Raw genomic sequence first — 24,956 nt, 5'->3', positions numbered from 1 at the left:
GCTGGTCTGGGACTCAGGGCCGCGGCCCCACTTGCCGGCATCCTCCGAAAGTCGCGCTCCTGCGAAATGAAACTTCGCCCAGGAGGCCGCGGACCTGGACACCCGGCGCCACCTCCTTCGCCTCTGACCCAGGTTTCCTCCCGGCGCTGCGAGCTCCCGGGGAAGGGTTAGAGCCGGCAGCCCTCCCCAGCTCGGGGAGGGGAGAGGGTTATGCGACCCCACCTCTGGCTAGGGCCAGGGAGGCCTTTGCTTCCCGGGAGCCCTGCCCGGGCTCCTTGGTCGCAGGGCTGCTGGGTCCCAGGCAGGAACGAGAGGGTGAGGCCCACACGTGACCCGGCGGCCCAGGGAGACTTGCAGCGTCCTCACTGTCCCGGCTGCCAGGGGCTGCGGCGACGCGGCCTGTCAGCAGCGAGTTCAGGTCGCGCAGATTTTATTGATGAGCTCTGACTTTCAGCACTTTCCCTAAGTCAAGAAGAGTCTAGCGTACCCTTCGGCGGCTTCATTTCAGCCTCCCTGCCTCAGCTCTTCAGCCCTATTCCCCCTCGCCCTGTCCTGGGGTGTGTACAGCAGCCCAGGCCTTCCTTCTCCTTCCCGGCTCCATGGCCCGAAGCCGCCGAGAGAGCTCGGGACAGCGCAGGACCAGGCAGCCGCTCGCTCTCCTGTCACCTTAACTGCAGGCTCCGAGGGGAGCCTTTGGAGTGTACTGAGGTGTGTCCTAATCATGCGGCATTCAACAAATGGACTTCTGGTGTGTGGTCAGAAGGGAAAAGCCATTTACTTACTTTCCTCCCCGGTTTTCTGGCAACAGCTGAAGGGGAGCTGCCTCCGTGGACTGAGCAGACCCAGGAGAGGGAGTCGTGGTGCGGAGACACACGTACCACACACAGATGACCGGTGGCACACACGACACACGCTGACATACCGACATCGCCAGTGGGACACACACACACACACACACAGAGAGAGAGAGAGAGAGAGAGAGAGAGAGAGAGAGAGAGAGAGAGAGAGAGAATCTCTCCCAGCATTGGTCATCCGCCCCCCCCACCCAGGCTTCCACTCCCCCTCCCCTCTTATCTCCCCTGGCTTCCCCTCCTCTCGGGCGCTGCGAAAAGCAGCCGCACTTAGTCAACAAATGGCACGTGGGAGAAGTTGGTGAGTGTTTGGTGAGGACTCTTCAGGGCTTTTCACAAGAACCCTCTGTACACAAAGTAAGTGGCGTGTTTACTCGGGCCTCTCCAGCCAGAGCTGTGCCTCTGCTCCGCTGCGCACCGCGGCTTCCGAAAGGAGAAAGGAGAGAAGAAAGGGCCGGGAGAGCGGGGTGGAGGATTTGGACAGGCCCTGGAGGCTTGGGCTGGGGAGGCCTCTGGCCTCGTTTAGTTCTCGGCCCCGCAACCTCCTCTCGGCCTAGGCTTCGCTGCAGCCTCCGCAGCTGGAATGGAGCTGCCAGGACCCAGTGACGCTCCCGCCCCTTTCCTCTTCTTCCAAGGGGCCAGGTGGGCTGGGGTGCGGCCGCCGCTGTGCTCTGTGTCTTGGGGCCCGGGCTGGGATGGGGTGGGGGCGGGCGGGGGCGGGGCGGCAGGCCACGCTGTCCTGGAGTTGGCAAGAAAGGACAGCGCAGAAACTTGCGCCCTCCGAGGGCTAGGAGTCCCGAGTCCAGCTTAGGGGGAGTGGGGGCGCGACCCCCAACCCAGAAACCTTCACTTGACCGCTTAAGTTCGCGGCAGCAGGGCGGGCCGCGCCGAATCTCGGCGTGCGCCGAGCGGGGAGATGCAGGCGAGCGCCAGAGCCCGGGCTCGGGGGCCCTGCGCCGGGGAGAGGAGCCGGGACCCACCGGCGGAGCCGAAAACAAGTGTATTCATATTCAAACAAACGGACCAATTGCACCAGGCGGGGAGAGGGAGCATCCAATCGGCTGGCGCGAGGCCCCGGCGCTGCTTTGCATAAAGCAATATTTTGTGTGAGAGAGAGCGGTGCATTTGCATGTTGCGGAGTGATTAGTGGGTTTGAAAAGCGAACCGTGGCTCGGCCTCATTTCCCGCTCTGGTTCAGGCGCAGGAGGAAGTGTTTTGCTGGAGGATGATGACAGAGGTCAGGCTTCGCTAATGGGCCAGTGAGGAGCGGTGGAGGCGAGGCCGGGCGCCGGCACACACACATTAACACACTTGAGCCATCACCAATCAGCATAGGTGTGCTGGCTGCAGCCACTTCCCTCACCCACACTTTATCTCTCACTCTCCAGCCGCTGACAGCCCATTTTATTGTCAATCTCTGTCTTCTTCCCAGGAATCTGAGAATTGCTCTCACACACCAACCCAGCAACATCCGTGGAGAAAACTCTCACCAGCAACTCCTTTAAAACACCGTCATTTCAAACCATTGTGGTCTTCAAGCAACAACAGCAGCACAAAAAACCCCAACCAAACAAAACTCTTGACAGAAGCTGTGACAACCAGAAAGGATGCCTCATAAAGGTGAGTCCGCTTCTTTCTTCTCGCTTTATTTTTATTGCAATATTCAGACAGGTCTCCCCCTTCCTCCCCCCTTCCTTCCTCCCCTCTCGCCGGTCCCCTCCCCCACTGCTACGCCGGGAGAGTTGGGCCGGAGAAGTTTCCACGCAGGAGCCCAAACTTTCTACTTCCAGCGAAAGCCCGCGTCGGAGGGCGACCGCCGGCGAGCTGGAGCGGCGCAGGGCTCGGGGCGGGCGGCCAGCTCAGCCCCAGCGCCAGCGCCAGCGCCAGCGCGGGCTGAGCTCGCGGGAAGAAGGGAGACTCCAGGCGCGACAGCAGCCGCGGCTCCTAGCCCCAGCGTCGCCCAATGCTCCCGACCCGCGGGAAAAGACGAAGAGGCCCTGTGGTGCCCAAGGCCCTGGAACGGCCGCAGAGAGCAACCGCTGCCGGCTGCTTTGTCCAGCCCGAGGCCCAGCGAGCGCGCAGAGAGCGGGCGCTCCGAGGACTCGCCGAGGGAGCGCCGAGAGAACCTGCTCGCCGCGTCTCCGCCCGCCCGCCGGCCCTCGGGCTTTGTGCCGCACTGGGCTCCGGCGCAGAAGAGTCAGCCGGCACTCGAGCGCCGAGGGGGGCACCGCGCCCGCCACCAGCCCGAGTGGAGTCAGTCGGCAAGGCAGCCGCACGCTGGAGGTAGAGGGAAGAGCGAGCTAGCGCGAGCCAGGAAGGAAGCCACCAGGCCAAGGCGGTGGAACGCGCGCTCCGAGGGAGCTCAGAGCCGAGCGGGAGGACTGTCAGCTTCCATCCAGCCCCCGGGCTCTTGCCCCCAACTCCACTGGAGCGCTGAGCTCGGAACTTGAAAATTCTCTGCTCCCCAGGCTTCCCCCGACTCTCATCTCCCTTGCCCTGCGGAGGCTGGGGCTCTTCCCTGTCCTCCGGCCCCCTGCGCTTGGTGGGTATTTTTCCTTGTTTTCCTCTGATCCAGTCGCACCAGGTGTTGGGATTTCAGCAAGTTTTGAGGTGCAGAGGTGGTTTGCTTTTTTGTTTGTTTTACTCCGAATCCCCTTATGTTTTTCTTGGTAAGGCCTTGAAAATAAATCTGTATGAAAGCATTGGCCTTCCCCCTCGTCTGATCACTTCTCCCGGCTAATTAGTCGGAATAATTTGAGAGCTTTCGATTCTAAGATCCCAGGAGGAAAAGTGTCTTTTCAAAGTTCATAAAGTTGTTGCCTCTTTCCTTGTGCAGATTTTCTCAGTCTCCCTGCGCCATAATAGCCCTGAATTTTAGCAAGTGTAATTGGGGGAAATGGAGTTGAATTTCAAGTGGAAATGCTTTCTTTTTCGAGTGCTAAAACCTGGCTCTTCATTCATGAGCGATTTCTAGAAAGTTTAAAAACAAAGTGAACGTGGTTTCTTTCTTTCTTCCTTTTTACTTTTCTTATACTCTCCCAAGCTCCCTAAGCCATTTTGGACGTTTAACTCGAACTTGGGAAGGTTTTAGAAGGGGCTGGGAGCAGAAAATGAAATGAAAGGCAAAGAGCTTGAAAGCCTGGCGAGTTTACTGAAGAGAAATAATAGTTGTTGCGGTTGACATTACATTTTTTATAGCCAGTGACCTTTGCAAACGTCTGAAGGCAGTTTGATTAGTTGTTATCTTATTTGGCCCTAGAGAGTAAAACTTTGTCATCATAATTGCTAATTACTCTTTTGGCTGGGGGCGGGAGGACCGAGAGCTCTCCCCTTTACCCCAGTTAAAGAGTTTGGGGATGGAATTTGAGAATTAAGTAATTAAAAAAAGAACAGCATTTGAAAACTGAGGCTTGTGTTGGGGACAGAGAGGTGGGGGCAGTGACCACTCTCTTGTGGTCCAAGGCCGGGGCGACTCCAAAATGTCTGGAGACTCCTTCGTTCAGGATGTGGTTCTATGGCCCCAGCGAGGCCGTACAGAGCCTCGGGCTGAGCTGGGGGGCTCAGGCTGCAGTTGGGGGTCTGACCTCTCCGGTGCACAGGACTGCTTCCGGGTGTCGATGTGCCCCACTTCCCGGGTTGCTTCTGCACTTAGTGTTCACGTTTACTTAAGTAATTAGATAGCTTCTTAGCGAGAGGGAAGTGGGAATGGAGCAGAACTGGAATTTGAAATACTACCACCTTCCCAGCTGCTTCGAAAACTAATCAACGAGGCCTCTTTGTGCTCAGCTACTGAATTTTAAAAAAATGGTATCAAGAAGTTACAAGCCAGGATGGGAGCATTCTGTTGTGATTGTGCACAGCGTGGGTTACAAAGTGGAGTTCTGAAAGTTTTACCCCTCCTAGGGGAATTCCATTCCCCTCTCCCCACCTACTACTCCTTTGCAGCTTCAGGGTCCTGCATTTGTTGGGGTGGGGTATTTTGCATTAGAGTTGAAGATTTTGCCCGTCCAGGGCATGGCTATGGGTGCCGGGACTGAGAGACAGGAAGGAAGCGTTGGAGAGCCAACCTAGATAAGGGTAACTAGTAACCCTCTGCTGTGGCCAGTATTTACCCAATGCTGAGAAAAAGTCCTCATTTTCGGTTTATTTTTATGGATTTAAGCTGTCTACCAAGTAGTTAAAAAGTAGACCAGGAATAGCCTTGTAGAGTAAAATGTGCTTCTTGAAATTCTTTGCTTGCAGGCAGGCAGATCAATAATCACCATAGGTAAAACAGAAAAAATAATGCATTTTAAAAAAACCCAGAGAAATGATGCTGTGACTGTTTTGTTATTTTACCTCTTTTTGGGGGGCAGACCTCTTGAATGGGCTCTTTATTGTAACTCTCTCTTCCCAATTGAGCTCCCCACGGTGCCGTTGTATCTTTTTACAGCCCCTAACAACTCACACCAGTAACACAATTACCTCCAGATATTTACAACAAGAAATTACTTTTCTATTTCCTCCACTCACCCAAAAGACTTTTTTTTTTTTTTTTTTTTCCTTTGGGAAAGGTAGGGAGGTGTTCGTACGGGAGCAGCCTCGGGGAACCCTGCACTGGGTCAGGGCTTATGAAGCTAGAAGCGTCTCTCTGTTCCCTTTGTGAGTTGGTGGGTTGTTGGTACATTTGGTTGGAAGCTGTGTTGCTGGTTAGGGAGACTCGGTTTTGCTCCTTGGGTTCGAGGAAAGCTGGAGAATAGAAGCCATTGTTTGCCGTCTGTCGGCTTTGTCGACCACGCTCACCCCCTCCTGTTCGTACTTTTTAAAGCAGTGAGGCGAGGTAGACAGGGTGTGTCACAGTACAGTTAAAGGGGTGAAGATCTAAATGCCAAAAGAGAAGTTAATCACAATAAGTGAGGTTTCGGATAAAAAGTTGGGCTTGCCCCTTTCAAAGTCCCAGAAAGCTGGGAGGTAGATGGAGAGGGGGCCATTGGGAAGTTTTTTTGGTGTAGGGAGAGGAGCAGAAGATAAAGGGTAAGCAGAGTGTTGGGTTCTGGGGGTCTTGTGAAGTTCCTTAAGGAAGGAGGGAGTATGGCCCTGCAGCCCTCCCAAACTGCTCCAGCCTATGCTCTCCGGCACCAGGAAGTTCCAAGATTCCCTTCCCCTGGTCTCCAAACTTCAGGTATTCCTCTCCCCTCACACCCCCTCAACCTCAGCTCTTGGCCTCTACTCCTTACTCCACTGTTCCTCCTGTTTCCCCCTTCCCCTTTTCCTGGTTCTTTATATTTTTGCAAAGTGGGATCCGAACTTGCTAGATTTTCCAATTCTCCCAAGCCAGACCAGAGCAGCCTCTTTTAAAGGATGGAGACTTCTGTGGCAGACGCCGCTGAAAATGTGGGTGTAATGCTGGGACTTAGAGTTTGATGACAGTTTGACTGAGCCCTAGATGCATGTATTTTTCCTGAGAGTGAGGCTCAGAGAGCCCATGGACGTATGCTGTTGAACCACAGCTTGATATACCTTTTTCTCCTTCTGTTTTGTCTTAGGGGGAAGACTTTAACTAGGGGTGCGCAGATGTGTGAGGCCTTTTATTGTGAGAGTGGACAGACATCCGAGATTTCAGGCAAGTTCTGTGGTGGCTGCTTTGGGCTCAAAACCCACAAACAGTCAAAACAAACTATTTCAGTATGCTTCTTCACTATAGTTCAGATAGAAGAAAAAAAATCAAAATTGGGGCATCGCTTCTACTGATTAAAGGGTTAACTGCTAAAGAATGTAGGGGAAACAGATTGGGGTTATTCCAGTACTTTGTTTCAAGCCCCAAAGGGTAGATTTTGTATGCACTGCAGGGCAGAGCTGGGTGACCCTCAGATCGCCGCAAGCGGTTGAGTGGATCAATTCCTAAAGAACGGAGATTCTCCTGTCCTAGCCCCAGGTCCACCTCGGTTGGGAGTTCAGGCCTACCTGATGCAGCTGCCCGGGGATTAACTCCTATTTTCTTGCTAACAGAGCCCCATATTCGAGCCCCGTGGAATCCCGCGGCCCCCAGCCAGAGCCAGCATGCAGAACAGTAAGTGCCTCTGGTCTTTCTGGGACTTCGGGCTCGGGGTGCGCGGACCCGAGGGTCAGGGGAGGACACAAGGGCTCGCGACGCCCGCGCTGGCCCGGCCGCCGACCCACTGAGGCCCGGGGACCTGCGGCGGCTGCTCCCCCCTCCGCGCCCGGCAGCCCGGGAGGGGAGGGCGTTTGCTTGGCTCTTCTCCATACTGGAGAAGCAGGGGCTGGCTGGGCCCTTAAGAACAGCCCGCCCGAGTTTTCGAAGCTGCGGTAGAGAAACCCCATCCCCCCCAAATCCTGTAACTCACACCCCCTCCCGCCCCTGCCCGGGCTCTGACCCCGGAGAGAGGGGCTGGGCTGATCAGGGCGGGGCGAAGTCTTCTCCTAGTTGAGTGAGAAGGAGGCCCCTTTGGGCTTAGCCAAGACTGAAAGTCTCCACCAACCCAGCGGGGTTGGGTGCTTCTCTCCCCAAGTCACTCTCAGGGCAGCTCCTCCCCTCCTCACCCCACCTACGGGCCTAGAAGGGATGGGGAGAGGAGCCCCCAGGCCTGCAGCAGGGTAGGGGTGGTAAGCTCGCTGTTACAGGGCGCGGGAGAGAGCACGGTTTACTGGGTCTGGTAAGGAGGTGCCCAGGAATTGGAAAATCCCTGCCCTGGCAACTGCAATTGCTTGGGTCCTGATAGTCCCAGGCCCAGAGCGCTTTTGATACTTATGGCCCTTGTACCTCCCTGCTTTCCTCTGCCCAGACCCCGTGGGGTCCCACCCACCTTCCTGTTCGTGGTGGGTGCTGGTACGCGGCAGGGCTAGTCTAGAGCTCCGACCTGGGAGCCTGGAGGCCCAGCGAAACCAGGCCCGGTTTGAGGTTACGGTTGAGGCACACGGCGTCAGGGCTCAACTGAACTCGAAGTGTGGAAAGGCCCGGGTCTTCTAGCAGCCTGCCCTGGCCGAACCACAAAGGCTTAAGAAGGGTCCCCAGCACCTTATCCATCTGTTCTGGAAACGCCGGTCGCCCCCTGGTGCTTCCGGAGCTGGTAAGCGCGTAGCTGAGGAAGCGGCACAAAGGTGGCGAGCTTTGCGGGAGTAGTTGTGCAGAACCTGCCGGACCCCAGGGCTTGGCCGGTAGGCTCGCCTTCGGCGGCTGGGCTCTCCCCTTGGAGCTCAGACTCCCCAGCCGCAGGCTGTCTCTCGGGCGGGCCCCAGCCAGGGCGCGCAGCCCTGAGCGTTTGTCGCTGCGGCCCGGCTGGCAGGCCCCGAGGGGCGCGGGGTCGCGGGCCGGCCCGCAGGGCTTTGTGCCGCTCGTTCCCGGGTGTGCGCGAGGCGCGGAGCATCCAAATTGACACCATATGTTTTCCTATTAGTTGCTTCGCGGTCGAGTTCTAGGCGCATAATCATCGCCAGTGGGCGAGAGCGCCAGCAGTCCCTAGGGAAGGGACACAATGATTGAGGCTTAACCTCTGAAGGGGAATTTGGAGCTGCGCTTTCTCTCTGCCATTTCGATGCTGGGAGTGGCGCTCTGGCCCTGGCGTCTCCTGGGCAAGCACCAGCCGGCGGTAGCTGCGGAGGTGGCTGGCACGTTGTTATTTTTTGAAATGAGTGAGGAGGGAGGTCTAGATCTAGGCGGCCTCACGCGCCCGCCTTGGCATTAGCAGACTGGGAATTGCCGTGGCTATGCCCGAAGTTTGGAAAGTCTCTCTCGGTCTCTTTCTGGGACAGCCTTTCTTTTTCCGGGAAGCTCCCTGTGCCTAGAGGTGGGGCTCTGTAGCTGGAGGGGTAGATGGAACTTGCGAAGCAAAGGAAGGCAATAAAAGGAAGTTAGGAGAAACCGGAAACGTGGGCCAGGCCTTGCTCTGTTGGAGAAGCGGTGTCCCCGCAAAGTCCCTGCTTGCGCTGGTCCCGGCCGGAGCCCAGATCCCCCAAACGCCTGTCACTTCTCATCGAGTTGAGGCTCAGGCCCCCACCCGCGCCTCGGTGAGGGCCCCCCTCAGCCCCAAGCCTTCGGCTACCCTGAAAACGCGGCTCCCCTCGAAGGGGAAACAAGTGCAGTTCAATCTCGTCTGAGTGATCTACAAATAAGGACGGAAAGGGTCGTTTTATCACGGTCCCGTTTGTCGTGACGATGCAATTTCCCGGAGCGGAGCACTGTCACAAAGTGACAAGGCTGCCACAAGCGCCCCGACTGATCTTTTCAATTAGCCTTCCATGCATGATCCGGAGCGACTTCCGCCTATTTCCAGAAATTAAGCTCAAACTTGACGTGCAGTTAGTTTTATTTTAAAGACAAATGTCAGAGAGGCTCATCATATTTTCCCCCCTCTTCTATATTTGGAGCTTATTTATTGCTAAGAAGCTCAGGCTCCTGGAGTCAATTTATCAGTAGGCTCCAAGGAGAAGAGAGGAGAGGAGAGGAGAGGAGAGCTGAACAGGGAGCCACGTCTTTTCCTGGGAGGGCTGCTCTCTAAGTCGGGGCTGCAGGTTGGAGATTTTTAAGGAAGTGGAAATTGGCAAATTGGCTTTGTGTGTCTGTGGTTTTTGGGGAGGGGGACTACAAAGAGGGGCTAACTCCCTCTCCCTATTCTCTAAGGTTGGACCACAGGGATGAGGTTGTGAGATACAAAGATAAAGGACGGATGGGGAACACTATGATGTGGTCTTTTTCTTTTCTGTTTTTGATTTTTGCTAATATCTATCCTTGGCTAAGGGGAGGGCGGAGTTCAGCGGCGGAAATAAAGCGAGCAGTGGCTGGTGCGAACCGACTCCCGGCTCTGAGCCTTACTTGCGGTGGCCGGACTTGTCTGTGGCTGAAGCCGAGCCCGGGCTCTGACTCTCACGTCTGCACTGGAGGTGCGGAAACCTGGACTGGGGTTCGCCAGCCACAGACTGGCTGCTCTGGTTGTTCTCTCCTCTTCCTTCTTCTATTCTAACCAAACAAAACCCAACTAGATGCTTGTGCCAGGCCTTGGCCAGTTTGGACGGTGATGGAAACATTTCTGGATTTTAGCGTCTAAGGGAGCACTCAAGGGCTGTAAGGTTTGCTATCACTGTCCCAACACTGCAGAGACCTTGAAGGTTCAGTGTGGGATCTGTAGAACCCATGGTTTGCGGTGACACTCAGAGGGGATCTTTGGGAGATTTATAGAGCCGGTTCTTAGCGCTTTGTGGGTTCAGAGGCTGGCTGCAGTGTTTATGAAGAGGGGCAGTGGGCTGGGGACACTGCTGGGGTTATGGCTGTAGTGAGGTCCATGTGTACTTGTTCCTTGGCATGCGTCTGACTCTGTGTTGCTGCTGCAGTACAGTGGGCAGGGGCACGGTTGCTTGGGACTGGGCTGCCCGATGTCTGGCATGGCTGGTAGTCCTGTTGTCCTTTATTTGATCGATAGCAGGGAACTGATCGCCGAGGTTGGCACAGGTTGGCAGGGGGATGAGGATGCATTGTGGTTGTCTCCTCCTCCTCTCCTTCTTCCTCTTCCCCTTCCTCCTCTCCTTTCTGTTCTTGTTCTCCCTCATCTTCCTCTTCCTTCTTCTCCCTCTTCTTCCTCTTCACTCTGCTCTCCTCTCTTCTTTTCCCCTTTCCTCTCCTCTCCCTTTCCTCAGGTCACAGCGGAGTGAATCAGCTCGGTGGTGTCTTTGTCAACGGGCGGCCACTGCCGGACTCCACCCGGCAGAAGATTGTAGAGCTAGCTCACAGCGGGGCCCGGCCGTGCGACATTTCCCGAATTCTGCAGGTGATCCTCCCGGCGCCGCCCCACTCGCCGCCCCCGCGGCCCTCCACTCTCAACGCCCTCTCTTCATCTCTTACTGTAAACGATGCTAATTATGGACCCCCCACCCTCACCCACCCCAGTCCCCAGTCCCCCCACCCACTCCCCTGCCTTCCCACTTTCCCCTCTCCTTCCACCATCCTTCCCTATCTCTTTCAACCTGGGTCAGTTACATAAGATAACTCATCTGCTTCAGAAAAATATTGTGTGCGGATTTTTTTTAAAAAATCTTTCTCTTTTTATTTGGTAAAGACATTCATTGTGGGAACAGTTTATGAACTGTAATAAGCTGAGTTATATAAACCGGCATAATTTCATTCTGCTCTCCCCAGCCCATGCTTACCTCAGCTTTTGAGGTATTTGTTTATTCTTCATGTTTATGAATAATATATATTGATTTTAAAAGGCAAATGCTATTTACGCCTCCCTAACTCATATTTACTCAATTGAGTATTTTTTAAAGAAGAAGAAGAAGTAAAAAAAATCAGTTTATTTTTTACCTTTGTTCTTTAAAACATAACGCCACTTTAAGCAAGGTCAGCACAAAAATAAATTTATCTACTTCGTTTTGATGCATCTTCAGGCAGTGTTTAAGAAAAGTTTTTTTTTTTTAAAAAAAAGCTTTTAAATTCGTTTTTTAGTTCAAATTGTTTGAAAGTATCATCATATTTGTAGTTTTTAGGGCTACAAATGTAATTTTAAGAAAAAAAGCTCTCTACAGTAAGTTCTCGTACCATTGAAGGTATATTTTTGTGTTATAGACCCATGCAGATGCAAAAGTCCAAGTGCTGGACAATCAAAACGTAAGCTTGTCATTGTTTAATGCATACTTAAACAATTTTATTTTTGTCTTGAAATTATTAATAATGTGGTTTTCTGTCCACTTCCCCTATGCAGGTGTCCAACGGATGTGTGAGTAAAATTCTGGGCAGGTATTACGAGACTGGCTCCATCAGACCCAGGGCAATCGGTGGTAGTAAACCGAGAGTAGCGACTCCAGAAGTTGTAAGCAAAATAGCCCAGTATAAGCGGGAGTGCCCGTCCATCTTTGCTTGGGAAATCCGAGACAGATTACTGTCTGAGGGGGTCTGTACCAACGATAACATACCAAGTGTAAGTTCATTGAGAAGATCTGCCCTCCCTGCCCTAAGCCCAATGCTCTCTCCTCTTTACCTCCTCCCACCCTCTCTCTCCACTGTCTCTTAGTCTGTGTCCTCTCCCTGCTCCACATTTGTCTCCTTTGTACCTGGGGGAACAGAGAGGAATGCCCTGACTTTTCTTTGACTGTCTGGAAAATGGGAGTCAAGTGTGGGGAGTCATTCACTTCATTTGCATGCTGCAAAACAGAGGGCGGAGGCACCAGGGAAAGGCACTTGAATGAAGAAGGAAAATGAGAACCAGATTGTAACTTCGTCCTAATCCACCTGCCAGAACTTTCCTTCAGGTGTCACACATCCATTTCCATCCTAATATTAAACAATATAATGAAAGAAAGCTTTACACCAAGTCTAAATAGATTTTATTTTCGGGCAGTCTTTTAACAAAGCAAAGCAACCGTGTGAGTTAGGTCACCAGAGACACCAAGCAATGGTGAAGGACCCCCTCCCCCCAATTCTCTATCCAACTAAATTTCCATGCCCAAAGTGATAGCTATCATTTTTTCCACGGTGTATCTGCAAATCCACCCACTGTCCCGGGGTGGCTGGGAGTTTTTTAACGAGTTGAGAGTTGCTTTTTAAGGTTGTGGGTGAGCTGAGATGGGTGACTGTGTCTTCAGGAGACACTACCATTTGGTTTGATTTTGGTTTGATTTGCAGGTGTCATCAATAAACAGAGTTCTTCGCAACCTGGCTAGCGAAAAGCAACAGATGGGCGCAGACGGCATGTATGATAAACTAAGGATGTTGAACGGGCAGACCGGAAGCTGGGGCACCCGCCCTGGTTGGTATCCGGGGACTTCGGTGCCAGGGCAACCTACGCAAGGTAAAACCCAAGCAGCCATCCACGCAGCTCTCCATATGTGCATCCCTTTGCCTGTCCCCTACTCTCCCAACCATTTCCTCTCAGGGCTTCCATGCTTGGGGAATGTCATGGGTGAGACTGCATTTGAAGGCCTGGGACACATCGACCACATTGTATGTAGGTGGTGTTTGTTGAACCATTTTGTTGGCCTGGGAATGTGAGGGTTGTGTATGTCAGGAGCGGTATGAAGGTGGCTGGTGGGTGCGTGTGTGTGTTTGTGGGCAGCACTGTGTGCATAAGAGCGAGCTGCGTGGTGCACTATTCAAATTTGACATTAGAATGCAGGGAGAGCCCCCTTGTAGAAGTGTGACAAGTTAACGCACTGACAGACTGCGAGGTAAACATAATTGTATCGTGTTGCTTTTTGCTGTAATTGACAAATTATGTGACTATGAGTAGGGTGCACATGAAAAGGTGAGCAGGGAGATGCAGGGCGAGTCGGGGATGGGGCATTGGAAGTGGTGGTCTCCCAACTAAAACCACCCCACTATCCTTGCCCCTCCCCCGTTCGCCCCTCTGGGCCCCACTTTCTCACTCTCTGTGGGTGGCGACTATGTGGAAGTGGTGAGGTGAAGATACTGTGAGCAGGACGGCGGGATGCCGGGAGCCGCTCTGGTCTGGGAGGAGAGATGGGACCTGAAACACCCCAGGTTCTGTGAGAAGGGCTGGAGGAAGAAGAGCGGGGGATGGGGGGGCTGGGGCGGAGGGGAGGGTCAGTTGGCTCCCCTCCGCCCCCCTCCACACCCCGAGGTAGCTTGGTCAAGAATAGGAAACAGTTTACTCCGAAGATTAATCGGTATTTGTTGTCCTCGTGACAAGGAGATAATATGCGGGATAATGGGACGTGGCGTCTCACTCCCAGGAGCACAACGGAGCCGGGGGGCTTGGGGCCGGGGGCGGCGCGCGGGACTGCGAGGAGGCTGCCGGCGCGTCCGTGAGCTCTCGGACCGGCTCCGGATGCCCGGCGCCTCCATGGAGTCGGGCGAGGGAAGGGAAAATCGGTAACAGTATGCGAAATATCTGGTACAAAGGATGCTTCTGTCACTCGCAAGAATTTGTTATGGGAACAATCCTGTCGCTCTGTAATTGCTCATTAGAGAACGTTTTGTTTCTCATTAAGGCGACATGAATAAGCGTCTAGTTGAAGGAGACAGCTGTAGAAATGTTCCACAAGAGACCTCTGGACACGATTCGGCACCAATTGCCAATTAGACATGTCAGTTTTAAGAGCAGAAAACAATATAGGACGGACACTGGGAAGATAGGGAGCAAAGCGCTCGCTTCTTGTTTCCCAGCGCGGCCGCTCGGCCGGCGGAGGCCTCCTGACGCGCGGGGCCCGGGCTCCCCTGGGCGACCCCGCCCGCACGGGCCCCGAACCCGCCGCCTCCGCGAGCTCAGAGGGCCCCCAGGCCCGCTCCCGCCTCTGGTGAGACTAGCGATTGACCCCACCGAGTGTAGGCAACCCCATCCCTGCCTGACTTTTGAAACAGTAGGATTCCCACTTGTAGACACTGGACACACCCAAGTGACACCCGAACTTCGCACTCAGGAGCGTCCACCCCTCCGCCCCCAGCAATCTGAGGTCCTGGTGATCCCTCCCCTGACAAGAGTCTGACCCACTTAGTCTGAGAAGTCTTGGGGAGGGACTCAGGGCACGCTGGCCCAGGCCTGGGAGGGCTGAGCCCAGAGCCTCCACTCCGGGCTCTCCCCGGTGCGTGGGCTCCCATGAGCTTGGGGCGCAGGAGACACCCCCCTCCCGCTTCTTGGAGCTGGGCAGAAGCCGAGGACAGCAGCTTCCACCAGAGGTGGCGCCCGATTCGGGCGGATTTTCGTCGCCGGCAGTCTGAGGGCGGGAAGTGAGAGTCAAATCGGCTAGGGTCCGCCTGTGATGGTTGGGGCCGGAGGTGGAGCTAGTCCAGGGGCTTTTCACTTTAACGCGCCTAGTTGCTAGAAAATTCTGGGTCAACTGACAATCACCACCCCCCCCCCCCACCCTCAAGTGAGGTTTTTGGGGGGTGATTGTCACCTCAGGCACAGGACCGTCGCCCCTAGTTGCGTGGGGAGGACACGTGGGCCAAACGAAGCACAGTTGCCGGCGTGGGGGTAGCGGGCACCGGTGGTGAGCTTCGCTTCACGTTCCCGGGGAATCCTCAGACTTTTTGGTGCTAAGAGGGTCCCCCTCCCTCCCTAGCCTCCTTTCCCAGCCCAGGAAGCCTTTCTTGGGTTTTAAAGAGTCCATTACTCCAAAAGCATAAGGTGGGGGTTAGGTCTCAGAGGGAGACAAATATGGTTTCCATCTGATCAACGCCATGCGGCGGTGAATAAAATCGCGACGACGTGGGCTGACAACAACAAGAGACAACTCTATCCAGCCCCAATTCTCCGGCGATTTGGTGGTTTCAGGGATCACGGAGACACTTTTTCTTATCTCCTCCCCTCACCCCACCCCCACCCCCCATAATACCCAGGCCCTCTATAGGATTTAGTCAGCCTCTCTTTCAACAGATGCTACAATGTTTTGATCCGCGCTCCAGAGCTGAAAAGGTGCCGCAACCGGGTTGCTATCTTTTCTTGCTTGTTTTCCGCCTCACTGATTAAGACACTAAGAAACTAAGGAATGATTTTATTTCCCAGCAACTCTCTCTCTCTCTCTCTCTCTCTCTCTCTCTCTCACCTCCTTCCAGGAAACAAATCCTATTCCCATCGTCAGATGGTCCTGGGGCTGGGATAATGGGAGGCGCTTTCACTCGCTTTCTCACGGATTAGGCTGGAAGGTGAACGACACCCACTGAAGGCCCCTGCTTTGCGCGGCTCCGAGGGGGAGCCTTTTGAAGAAGATATCTTAATTGTCCACCACTTAGGTTTATCGTGGGGGTGGGGGAGTCGAGATCCAACTTCTAGTTTTATTTTGTTAAAAGCTTTAAGAGTGGAAGGCAAATCCACTAAAGTGGGGGGGAAATGCACCCATTTTAAGTAAGAGCAGCCGCTAGGTCACCGCCTGGCTGCAAACAGTTGCCACTTCTAAAGTAACGAACTGTCTCCGTGCCGCTCTCCCCGTGGGGCAGAGAAGGGATCCTGCAGCGACAGGTTTCTTTTTGCTGTGGAATTCCAATCCCCGCTTCCCATTTTTTTTTTTTTCTTTCCAGATTTAAAATTGAGCTCTACTGTCCCTGCTGACTTTTCTCTCTTAAGTGTCAGTTCTGGAGGCAGCACAGGACCTGGCGGCGATCGCGTGCTGCCTGTGTAAACCCGTGTGTATGTTTGTGTGAGACAGAACATGGATAAGAATGTGAATCTCCATGTTTTAAAATTAAGAAAATGTCAAAGAGGCAAATGAGAGCAGAGCATGCTATCGGCGGGGGTCTTCGGAGGCAGATTCGGGCAACTTTGTTTAATTGGCGAGATCGAATGTGCCAGAAAAGGGACCGAGATGGGGCCCCTAGGAAGGCATGGGCATGAGTGGCCATGGGGAGATGGGCATTGTGTTCTCCTCAGTGCCCCCCACCCCATACCAGATGTGCACAGATTTTTGTCTGTTTTCCAAAAGCAATAACCCTCCGGCCTTTCTAGTTGGCCAAAAGGAGCTATTTCCAGTCTTCCTTCTTCACCAAACCCGAAAATAAAGCGAGGAGTGGGGGTGGTCGCTTCATTTCTTCCCTTGAAAAACGCTTTGAAAAGTCCCCGGAAACTTGGGGCAGTAAATTAGCACAGACGCTTGTGCCCGCACACGTGAGCGGAGCGCGTCTCCCTCAGCTAAGTAGCCCTCCTCGACCCCCACCTTTCTGATGGAGTGCAAAGACCCAGAGTCCAGCTGAGGCTCAGTTACTAATATTCTCTGTCCCTCATCCTCCTTTTCCTCTCTCTCCCACTCTTGTTCGGCCCTCGTGTCTCTTTTTCCTCCCAGCATTCTTTTCTGTCCTTTTTTTAAAAATACCTTTCTGGCCTCTGTGTTTTTTGAGCCCTCTTTTCCCCTCCATCGCCCTCTGTCCTTCCCCTAACCCAGGCCCCCCAATCCTTCCCCCTTGCTTCCACCCCCACCGCTGGTTTCCATCCTGCCTCCCCTCCATCTCCTCTATGTAGGAACCCAGCCCTTGTCCCTGTCCACTCTCCCTGCCTCCCCCCATGCTGGGCCCTGGCCCCCCATCCACCCTCCATCCCCCTAGCCAAGCGCCCTAAATAGCACGGAGGCGCCCGCTCTTCGGACAGTGATTAATGATAGCAGAGCAGAGGGGTTAACACACTTCACTGAAAAGTCTGTTGACTGGGCTTCTTGTAACACAATGTGGCCCGCTGCACGCCTCAAGAGAATCCTTTTGTTGTCCGCGCTCATTGTAGCCTCAAAATTCTGCCCACGAAAGTTTGCCAACGCTCCTGCCCCAGGAGTTTAATAGTTTCCCTTACTCGCGGGGCATTGTGCAGCGCTGAAAAGCAGCCCCTCGCTATTCAAGTGTTGGTGGTCATCTCAATAGATCTCCAAGGGCCCATATGGTGGCCAGTGCCGATGAATCCGCCTGTTTAAATGGGGGAGAAAGTTGGGGTTTTAAAACATTTCAAAGTTCCTGAAAAGATCCCACTAGATCCTGTCACAATTCCCTGAACTCTTTGAAGGCGCAGCCTATTGTCTCCTGGTTATAAATAATATTCCTGGCCAAGTCGATTCCCACCAAGGCGCTCCTAGGGGCCCCTCCACCCCGCCTCTGGCCAAGTTTTGAGGATAGGGAGGTGGGTAGCCCATGTTGGTATCCCTTGGGGGTCATTTCAGGACCCCAGACCCAGGACCCAGCCTGTAGTGGCCCCGGAGGCCCAGTCAGAGTTTAGGCAATCCTGCTTCCCTTCACTGTGGCCTTACAGGCAAGGTGCAAGCCGGGAGCCAGCTAGCCCAAGTGCACATCTTGCCCTCCAGGCAGCATGGGAAAACCATAAAACTTTCCCCCTGTATAATGATAGAAATTACATTAAAAGTGGTGAAAATGCCCTAATTAAAAATGTACCACTTAAATGATATGCCAAAGATTCAGCTGCAGCATAGAATATTTAGCTAGTTAGTGAACTCTCTACTATTTCTTTTTTAAAATTACACGTTAAAAATTTAAAAGAAATCTTACTTTTCTCTGGTGCAACACATTACAAAGAATGGACAGTCCTTTTATCTAAATATAAAATTCCATTTTCAGCAATTATAGCCTGTTCTTGGTGATGATATAATTACAGCTGTGCTCGTAATAGGTGTCAAGGCGAAGCGCACTCGTACAATAGTTGAATAAAACTGCAGAACAATGCGAGCACTTCTAAATTCACAACCTTTAAAATGAAATTGACTGTGCAGAATTCAAATAAAAACTAGATAAATATTTTTTTAAAAAGATTACAAGCTTGGTTTGGTTTCTTAATAGCATTTTCTACAAACCTATCAACATCTAATTGATTAGATAGGAATTACTGATTATAGATCAACTGAAATCTTGAACATCACTCTTCTATTTTCCCAACACAGCCATAGGTAAAGAGATTCTGTAGGGAGTGGAGTGAGGCATTTGGGGAGTTGGGGTTACTTATAAAAGATCATTTTAATTGGAAACTTCAGTGCTTATTTTTTCATTCAAGAAATGCCACTTAGTGTGTGTATTATAAAGTCTCATCTTGATAAAAACAAAGAAAATGGTGGTCAGGTAACTAACGTCACAAATGTATTTTTTTAAAAGAAGGCTGACAGTTACCTTGGGAATGTTTTGGTGAGGCTGTCGGGATATAATGCTCTTGGAGTTTAAGACTACACCAGGCCCCTTTTGGAGGCTCCAAGTTAATCCAAATTTCTCTTACCATCCTATTCTTTTTGTTCCAGATGGCTGCCAGCAACAGGAAGGAGGGGGAGAGAATACCAACTCCATCAGTTCCAATGGAGAAGATTCAGATGAGGCTCAAATGCGACTTCAGCTGAAGCGGAAGCTGCAAAGAAATAGAACATCCTTTACCCAAGAGCAAATTGAGGCCCTGGAGAAAGGTGATAGAGTTTTTCAAAGTAGAGAAGCAGTAAATCAAAGTAAATGCCACATCTTCAGTACAAAGAGCTAAATTTAGCCAGGGCCCTTTGCATAGAAGAATGAAAAGATTTCCTTTTTTCTGTCTTTTTATTTCTCTGGGCATCTTTTCAGTGTGTGTGTGTGTGTGTGTGTGTGTGTGGTGTGTGTGTGTGTGTGTTTCTTCTTTTCATCTACCAGCAATTCAAAGACTAAATGTCTGACTTATAAGGAAAAATGATGATTTGGCTATTTCAGGCCACAGAAAGGTCACTAAATGCCATTCCAAAGAAAATTTAACTTGGTTCTGGTGGGAAAGTTCTTCCAAGTACAGTCAACACTAGAAGCATTTTAAAGGGAATTGGTTGGAGGTAATGGGAGTGGGAAGGTGGGAACCAGTTTGATCCACAGTTTGGTCAACATATTTTGTGTAGTTCTGGCACAATATGGAAAATCAACTTACTCTTTCAGAGTTTGAGAGAACCCATTATCCAGATGTGTTTGCTCGAGAAAGACTAGCAGCCAAAATAGATCTACCTGAAGCAAGAATACAGGTACCGAGAGACTGTGCAGTTTCACACTTTGTGATTCATACCATTTGTCTTTCCTAGAGACAGAGGTGCTTGTACAGAGTACTATTTATTTATAGGACTAATAACAGGTTCAGTCTGCTAAATGCTCTGCTGCCATGGGCGTGGGGAGGGCAGCAGTGGAGGTGCCAAGGTGGGGCTGGGCTCGACGTAGACACAGTGCTAACCTGTCCCACCTGATTTCCAGGTATGGTTTTCTAATCGAAGGGCCAAATGGAGAAGAGAAGAAAAACTGAGGAATCAGAGAAGACAGGCCAGCAACACACCTAGTCATATTCCTATCAGCAGTAGTTTCAGCACCAGTGTCTACCAACCAATTCCACAACCCACCACACCTGGTAATTTGAAATACTAATACTATGAATCAATGTCTTTAAACCTGTTTGCTCCGGGCTCTGACTCTCACCCTGACTACTGTCATTTCTCTTGCCCTCAGTTTCCTCCTTCACATCTGGCTCCATGTTGGGCCGAACAGACACAGCCCTCACAAACACCTACAGCGCTCTGCCGCCTATGCCCAGCTTCACCATGGCAAATAACCTGCCTATGCAAGTAAGTGCGGCTGGTGGTGGCCTGCATAACCCAGGCCCCAGAGAAGTGAGGAGTGGCTCAGGGCCTGCGGACCTCATTGGCTGTGTCTGCACCCTTGAGAGCTTTTCACACTACAGTGATTGGCTTGACCAGTCAAGTCGGAGACAGTCAATCCCATCACTTTTAAGTGATTGACTCATTAATTCATGCCCTAAAAAAATGAGTAATAAAAATCTGTCCAGTTTTGTCAGGTTGATCTGCCTTTTATTATACTGTTACCTTGATAATGTTGGGTGGTGGTGGGGCATGTTTTGGGTACCAGGGAGCCTTGCACCAGAAGGTGGAAATAATGCTGGCACATTATCAGATAGCAGATTAGTAGTTTAAAATTTGGGTTTATATTAATGTGTTTGTATGCTAAATATAGAATCTGTGCATGCATTTGGGGCATTACTTTGGGTATATGTGATAAACTAGTGAGAAAGAAAAAAGGATCAGAAATGGGATTCATATTTACATGGTGAGATATACATAATATAATGAGAATGCTAGTTTTCTGTCTGTATCTACAATAAGAAAAGGCATAGCAGGTATTTGCTGGAAATTTAGTGTGTCTTTGTTGTGAATGGTGTGACGAGTTTGCGGCCCTCCTAGCTGCCTGGGAAGCTTGATGCTATTCACTTGGTATGACAGCCTGCCTCTCCTCTTAGTTCTGTCCCAAATATCTATTAGCCCCTACATTTAGAGGTCCTGCACTAGGTTCACCCTTTATGATGAAAGTTGGATAAGGCAGATGGTTTGTACTAGACCTTTGTTGCTGGATGGATTCTTGATAGGAAAAATGTCCGTCTTCTGGTAGGCCTTTCCCAGTGGTTTTCCTAGAACTCCTGTTTGTGCAACAATTAGAGATATTAAATGGTATCATATTGGCCAGCATGAGCCTCTGCTGGAAACAGTTCTGGGGCTACACTGATTGTTTATTCTCCATTGAACATTTTTTGCTGGATTTCAAATCCAAATAACAGCAAAATAAATGTTTCACAGTCTTCAGACTAATATAGGAGCAGCTAGATAAGCAACTTCAGAGGAATTATTCACGTTTGTTTTTATTGCATCTGGATATTGTTGGCCATAGTGCAATTGATGTAAATTAAGGGATTAACAGCCCATTAGTTGGTGTTGCTATAACTGCGTTGGAATTTTCCAGAAGTCAGGTTGCCTAGAGGAACTCATTGCAGGAATTAGAAACAAATGCAAGCTGAAATTCTGGCAGGGCCCTCAAGGCCTGTTTGCCTCTTTGAACTTGATGTTAGCATTCATCATCTGACCTTAATAAGGCCACAGAGTGTCTCGTTCAGTTTCATGTATTATAACAACATCCAGGTTTCTGTGAAGATAGCAAAATGTGTATGTGAGAAAATAATAAGACGAACAAGTAGATGCTGCAATTATATTAGGGCTGTTTCCACATACAGACCGGTGTGGGGAATCAATCTATTTCAAACACTGACTTTTAAAAATTACATAATTTGTATAATTCAAAAAGTACATGCATTCATTAAGCATAAAGGAAATCAAAATGATCAATAACTTTACTCTTCAGAGAAAACTACTCTTTGAGTTTTGGAGTGGGTGAGCCCGATTGTCTATCCATTTATTCATTCTCTTGACCAAAATCATCATTTTACAAATGGTGGGTGTCTTCCTCTGGACCTTCTCTGATATGCTTCCCTCTCTGAGCATATGGATTTTGGAAATTAAACATTTCTCCAGTTTGCAGAGAAGAGAAATGATAGTATACTGTACTATCATCTGACCTGCTTGTTCCCGACACACTTCTTTTAATTCATCCCAAGTTTGCTGCCATGGCATAGTACCATGAGAGCTCATGAGGCGTTTTGTTAGGAGAAAGGTTTACCTCCTCAGTGCTGCCATTCCGAACAGTTCGAGGGTAGCAACAGTTTTCTAGTTATAAGTCAGTCTGGGTTTTTGGGTCTGTTGGGAAGTCATGGTTAATTCTCAGGATGGAGGTGGGTTACATATACTAACTCAATCTGGGGTTTGGGTCTATTAGGAAGTCGTGGTTAATTCTCAGGATGGAGGTGGTTATATTTACTAACACTTCTGATCACTTTAACTTGGGGTCATTACAGATCTGCTTCTTCAAAGAATCTTTAATCCCATCAGTGAAAGGTTCCCAAGGTCCCTGAACCATACTTTACTGAGAGCTCCTCCCACTGCTCTCTGTCCCAAAGCTTGAGATATGGGCTCTGGGGGTCATAGGGTTCCCAAATAAATCCAGATTTGCAGGGAGAGGGGATGTGTTTTGATGAAGGTCCTCATGCTGTAGGTTCTTCAAAGATGCTAGCAGAGGTTAGAGACAAAAATCCTATTAATTTATGGATAGTGGCAACCATCTAGCTGGACAGTTGTCAGAACCTAAAGTGCTTTAGAGGCTTGATACATAGGCAGCTTTCTTCTAGCTGTGGCCAGTGGAAGGACTAGCTCGAGGCCCAATCTTAGATTTATCATATGGAATTCCAGTACTTCACGTGAAGGCATCTTTAATGATCAGACTTGTTGGCAGAGTTCCTCGGGAGGAGGGAGCCTGGGGCTGTGGCTGTGTGATGTGTTCCTCAGTAACCACAGGTTTGCCTCTCTCCTCACAGCCCCCAGTCCCCAGCCAGACCTCCTCATACTCCTGCATGCTGCCCACCAGCCCTTCGGTGAATGGGCGGAGTTATGATACCTACACCCCCCCACATATGCAGACACACATGAACAGTCAGCCAATGGGCACCTCGGGCACCACTTCAACAGGTGAGCCACTGCTTTCTGCAGGCTGCACAGAGGCGATCTCTCTTCACTAGAAGTTTACCCAAACAGAATCTCCTGGTCTTGTGGGAGGGTGTGTTTAACTCTTTGCTTTCCTTGTCCCTGGGGGATGGGGATTGAAAAGAGAAATTCAGTTAAGCTAATTAGTAACTTTACACCATATAGACAAAAACTAAAATTGTTTTTCCTGAATTTGGTCACAAAAGTTGTGTATGAAGACAAGGCCTGAGACTGCAAGTTTTCTGAGGACAGATTATTAGACGAAGCTCAGTAGGGGGCCCACTGAGCTGTAGGTGCGTGCTTGTTGAAATGCTTCTTGCCCTCATAGCTCCTCTAGACCTTTTGCTGGAAATAAAAAGTGACACATTGGTTTTCCAGAGACAGCTTTATTGTAAAAGTTCCAAACATGCAAACAAACAGAGGATTTTTTTTTTCTTTTCCTTTGGATTGGGGTGGGGGGTACTTGGGATCCAATAGGTATATATAAACATATTGTCTAGTTTCTGAAGGTGCTACTTTTATTTGTAACAATTGAAGTTTTTTTAATACAGTAAAAAATGTTAGAAAGTATTAGTTTTTTTTTTTTTTTGTAAACCTATAAATTTGTATTCCATGTCTGTTTCTCAAAGGGAATATCTACATGGCTATTTCTTTCATCCACTTCTAGGACTCATTTCCCCTGGTGTGTCAGTTCCAGTTCAAGTTCCCGGAAGTGAACCTGATATGTCTCAATACTGGCCAAGATTACAGTAAAAAAAAAGGAAAGGAAATATTGTGTTAATTCAGTCAGCTATGGGGACACAACAGTTGAGCTTTCAGGAAAGAAAGAAAAATGGCTGTTAGAGCCGCTTCAGTTCTACAATTGTGTCCTGTATTGTACCACTGGGGAAGGAATGGACTTGAAACAAGGACCTTTGTATACAGAAGGCACGATATCAGTTGGAACAAATCTTCATTTTGGTATCCAAACTTTTATTCATTTTGGTGTATTATTTGTAAATGGGCATTTGTATGTTATAATGAAAAAAAGAACAATGTAGACTGGATGGATGTTTGATCTGTGTTGGTCATGAAGTTGTTTTTTTTTTTTTAAAAAAAGAAAACCATGATCAACAAGCTTTGCCACGAATTTAAGAGTTTTATCAAGATATATCGAATACTTCTACCCATCTGTTCATAGTTTATGGACTGATGTTCCAAGTTTGTATCATTCCTTTGCATATAATTAAACCTGGAACAACATGCACTAGATTTATGTCAGAAATATCTGTTGGTTTTCCAAAGGTTGTTAACAGATGAAGTTTATGTGCAAAAAAGGGTAAGATATAAATTCAAGGAAGAAAAAAAGTTGATAGCTAAAAGGTAGAGTGTGTCTTCGATATAATCCAATTTGTTTTATGTCAAAATGTAAGTATTTGTCTTCCCTAGAAATCCTCAGAATGATTTCTATAATAAAGTTAATTTCATTTATATTTGACAAGAATATAGATGTTTTATACACATTTTCATGCAATCATACGTTTCTTTTTTGGCCAGCAAAAGTTAATTGTTCTTAGATATAGTTGTATTACTGTTCACGGTCCAATCATTTTGTGCATCTAGAGTTCATTCCTAATCAATTAAAAGTGCTTGCAAGAGTTTTAAACTTAAGTGTTTTGAAGTTGTTCACAACTACATATCAAAATTAACCATTGTTGATTGTAAAAAACCATGCCAAAGCCTTTGTATTTCCTTTATTATACAGTTTTCTTTTTAACCTTATAGTGTGGTGTTACAAATTTTATTTCCATGTTAGATCAACATTCTAAACCAATGGTTACTTTCATACACACTCTGTTTTACATCCTGATGATCCTTAAAAAATAATCCTTATAGATACCATAAATCAAAAACGTGTTAGAAAAAAATTCCACTTACAGCTGGGTGTAGATCTGTGCCCATTTATACCCACAACATATATACAAAATGGTAACACTTCCCAGTTAGCCATTTAATTCAAAAACTCAAAGTCTAGAAATAATTTAAAAATGCAACAAGCGATTAGCTAGGAATTGTTTTTTGAATTAGGACTGGCATTTTCAATCTGGGCAGATTTCCATTGTCAGCCTATTTCAACAATGATTTCACTGAAGTATATTCAAAAGTAGATTTCTTAAAGGAGACTTTCTGAAAGCTGTTGCCTTTTTCAAATAGGCCCTCTCCCTTTTCTGTCTCCCTCCCCTTTGCACAAGAGGCATCATTTCCCATTGAACCACTACAGCTGTTCCCATTTGAATCTTGCTTTCTGTGCGGTTGTGGATGGTTGGAGGGTGGAGG

At 49.7% G+C, this 24,956-nt stretch overlaps 1 protein-coding gene across 21 annotated transcripts in view; it reads left to right on the top strand.

Moving 5' to 3' along the window:
• PAX6 (paired box 6) overlaps positions 1-24,401 on the top strand; it is a 29,167-nt gene extending 4,766 nt beyond the window's left edge. The window contains exons 1-14 of one of the 21 annotated variants that reach the window (XM_024930632.5): positions 1,098-1,208; positions 2,284-2,471; positions 6,377-6,453; positions 6,840-6,900; positions 10,479-10,609; positions 11,407-11,448; positions 11,543-11,758; positions 12,463-12,628; positions 18,510-18,668; positions 19,156-19,238; positions 19,462-19,612; positions 19,711-19,826; positions 22,475-22,625; positions 23,308-24,401. In XM_024930632.5, coding sequence (XP_024786400.1) covers positions 6,891-6,900; positions 10,479-10,609; positions 11,407-11,448; positions 11,543-11,758; positions 12,463-12,628; positions 18,510-18,668; positions 19,156-19,238; positions 19,462-19,612; positions 19,711-19,826; positions 22,475-22,625; positions 23,308-23,393 — 1,311 coding nt within the window. In that variant the 5' untranslated portion in view covers positions 1,098-1,208; positions 2,284-2,471; positions 6,377-6,453; positions 6,840-6,890 and the 3' untranslated portion in view covers positions 23,394-24,401. Of the gene's footprint in view, positions 1-1,097; positions 1,209-1,964; positions 2,187-2,283; positions 2,472-3,254; positions 3,394-6,376; positions 6,454-6,839; positions 6,901-7,352; positions 7,919-8,187; positions 9,729-10,478; positions 10,610-11,406; positions 11,449-11,542; positions 11,759-11,810; positions 12,090-12,462; positions 12,629-12,663; positions 12,781-18,509; positions 18,669-19,155; positions 19,239-19,461; positions 19,613-19,710; positions 19,827-22,474; positions 22,626-23,307 lie in introns of those variants that run through there. The other 20 variants (XM_057299134.2, XM_003830410.5, XM_008955875.6 and 17 more) reach the window with 20 other exon arrangements.
• Positions 24,402-24,956: the final 555 nt, after the last annotated feature.

The sequence above is a fragment of the Pan paniscus genome, chromosome 9 (genome assembly GCF_029289425.2).
Source record: "Pan paniscus chromosome 9, NHGRI_mPanPan1-v2.0_pri, whole genome shotgun sequence".
In the NCBI taxonomy this organism is placed as follows: Eukaryota; Metazoa; Chordata; class Mammalia; order Primates; family Hominidae; genus Pan; species Pan paniscus.
This window is presented reverse-complemented; position numbering and strand designations above follow the sequence as displayed.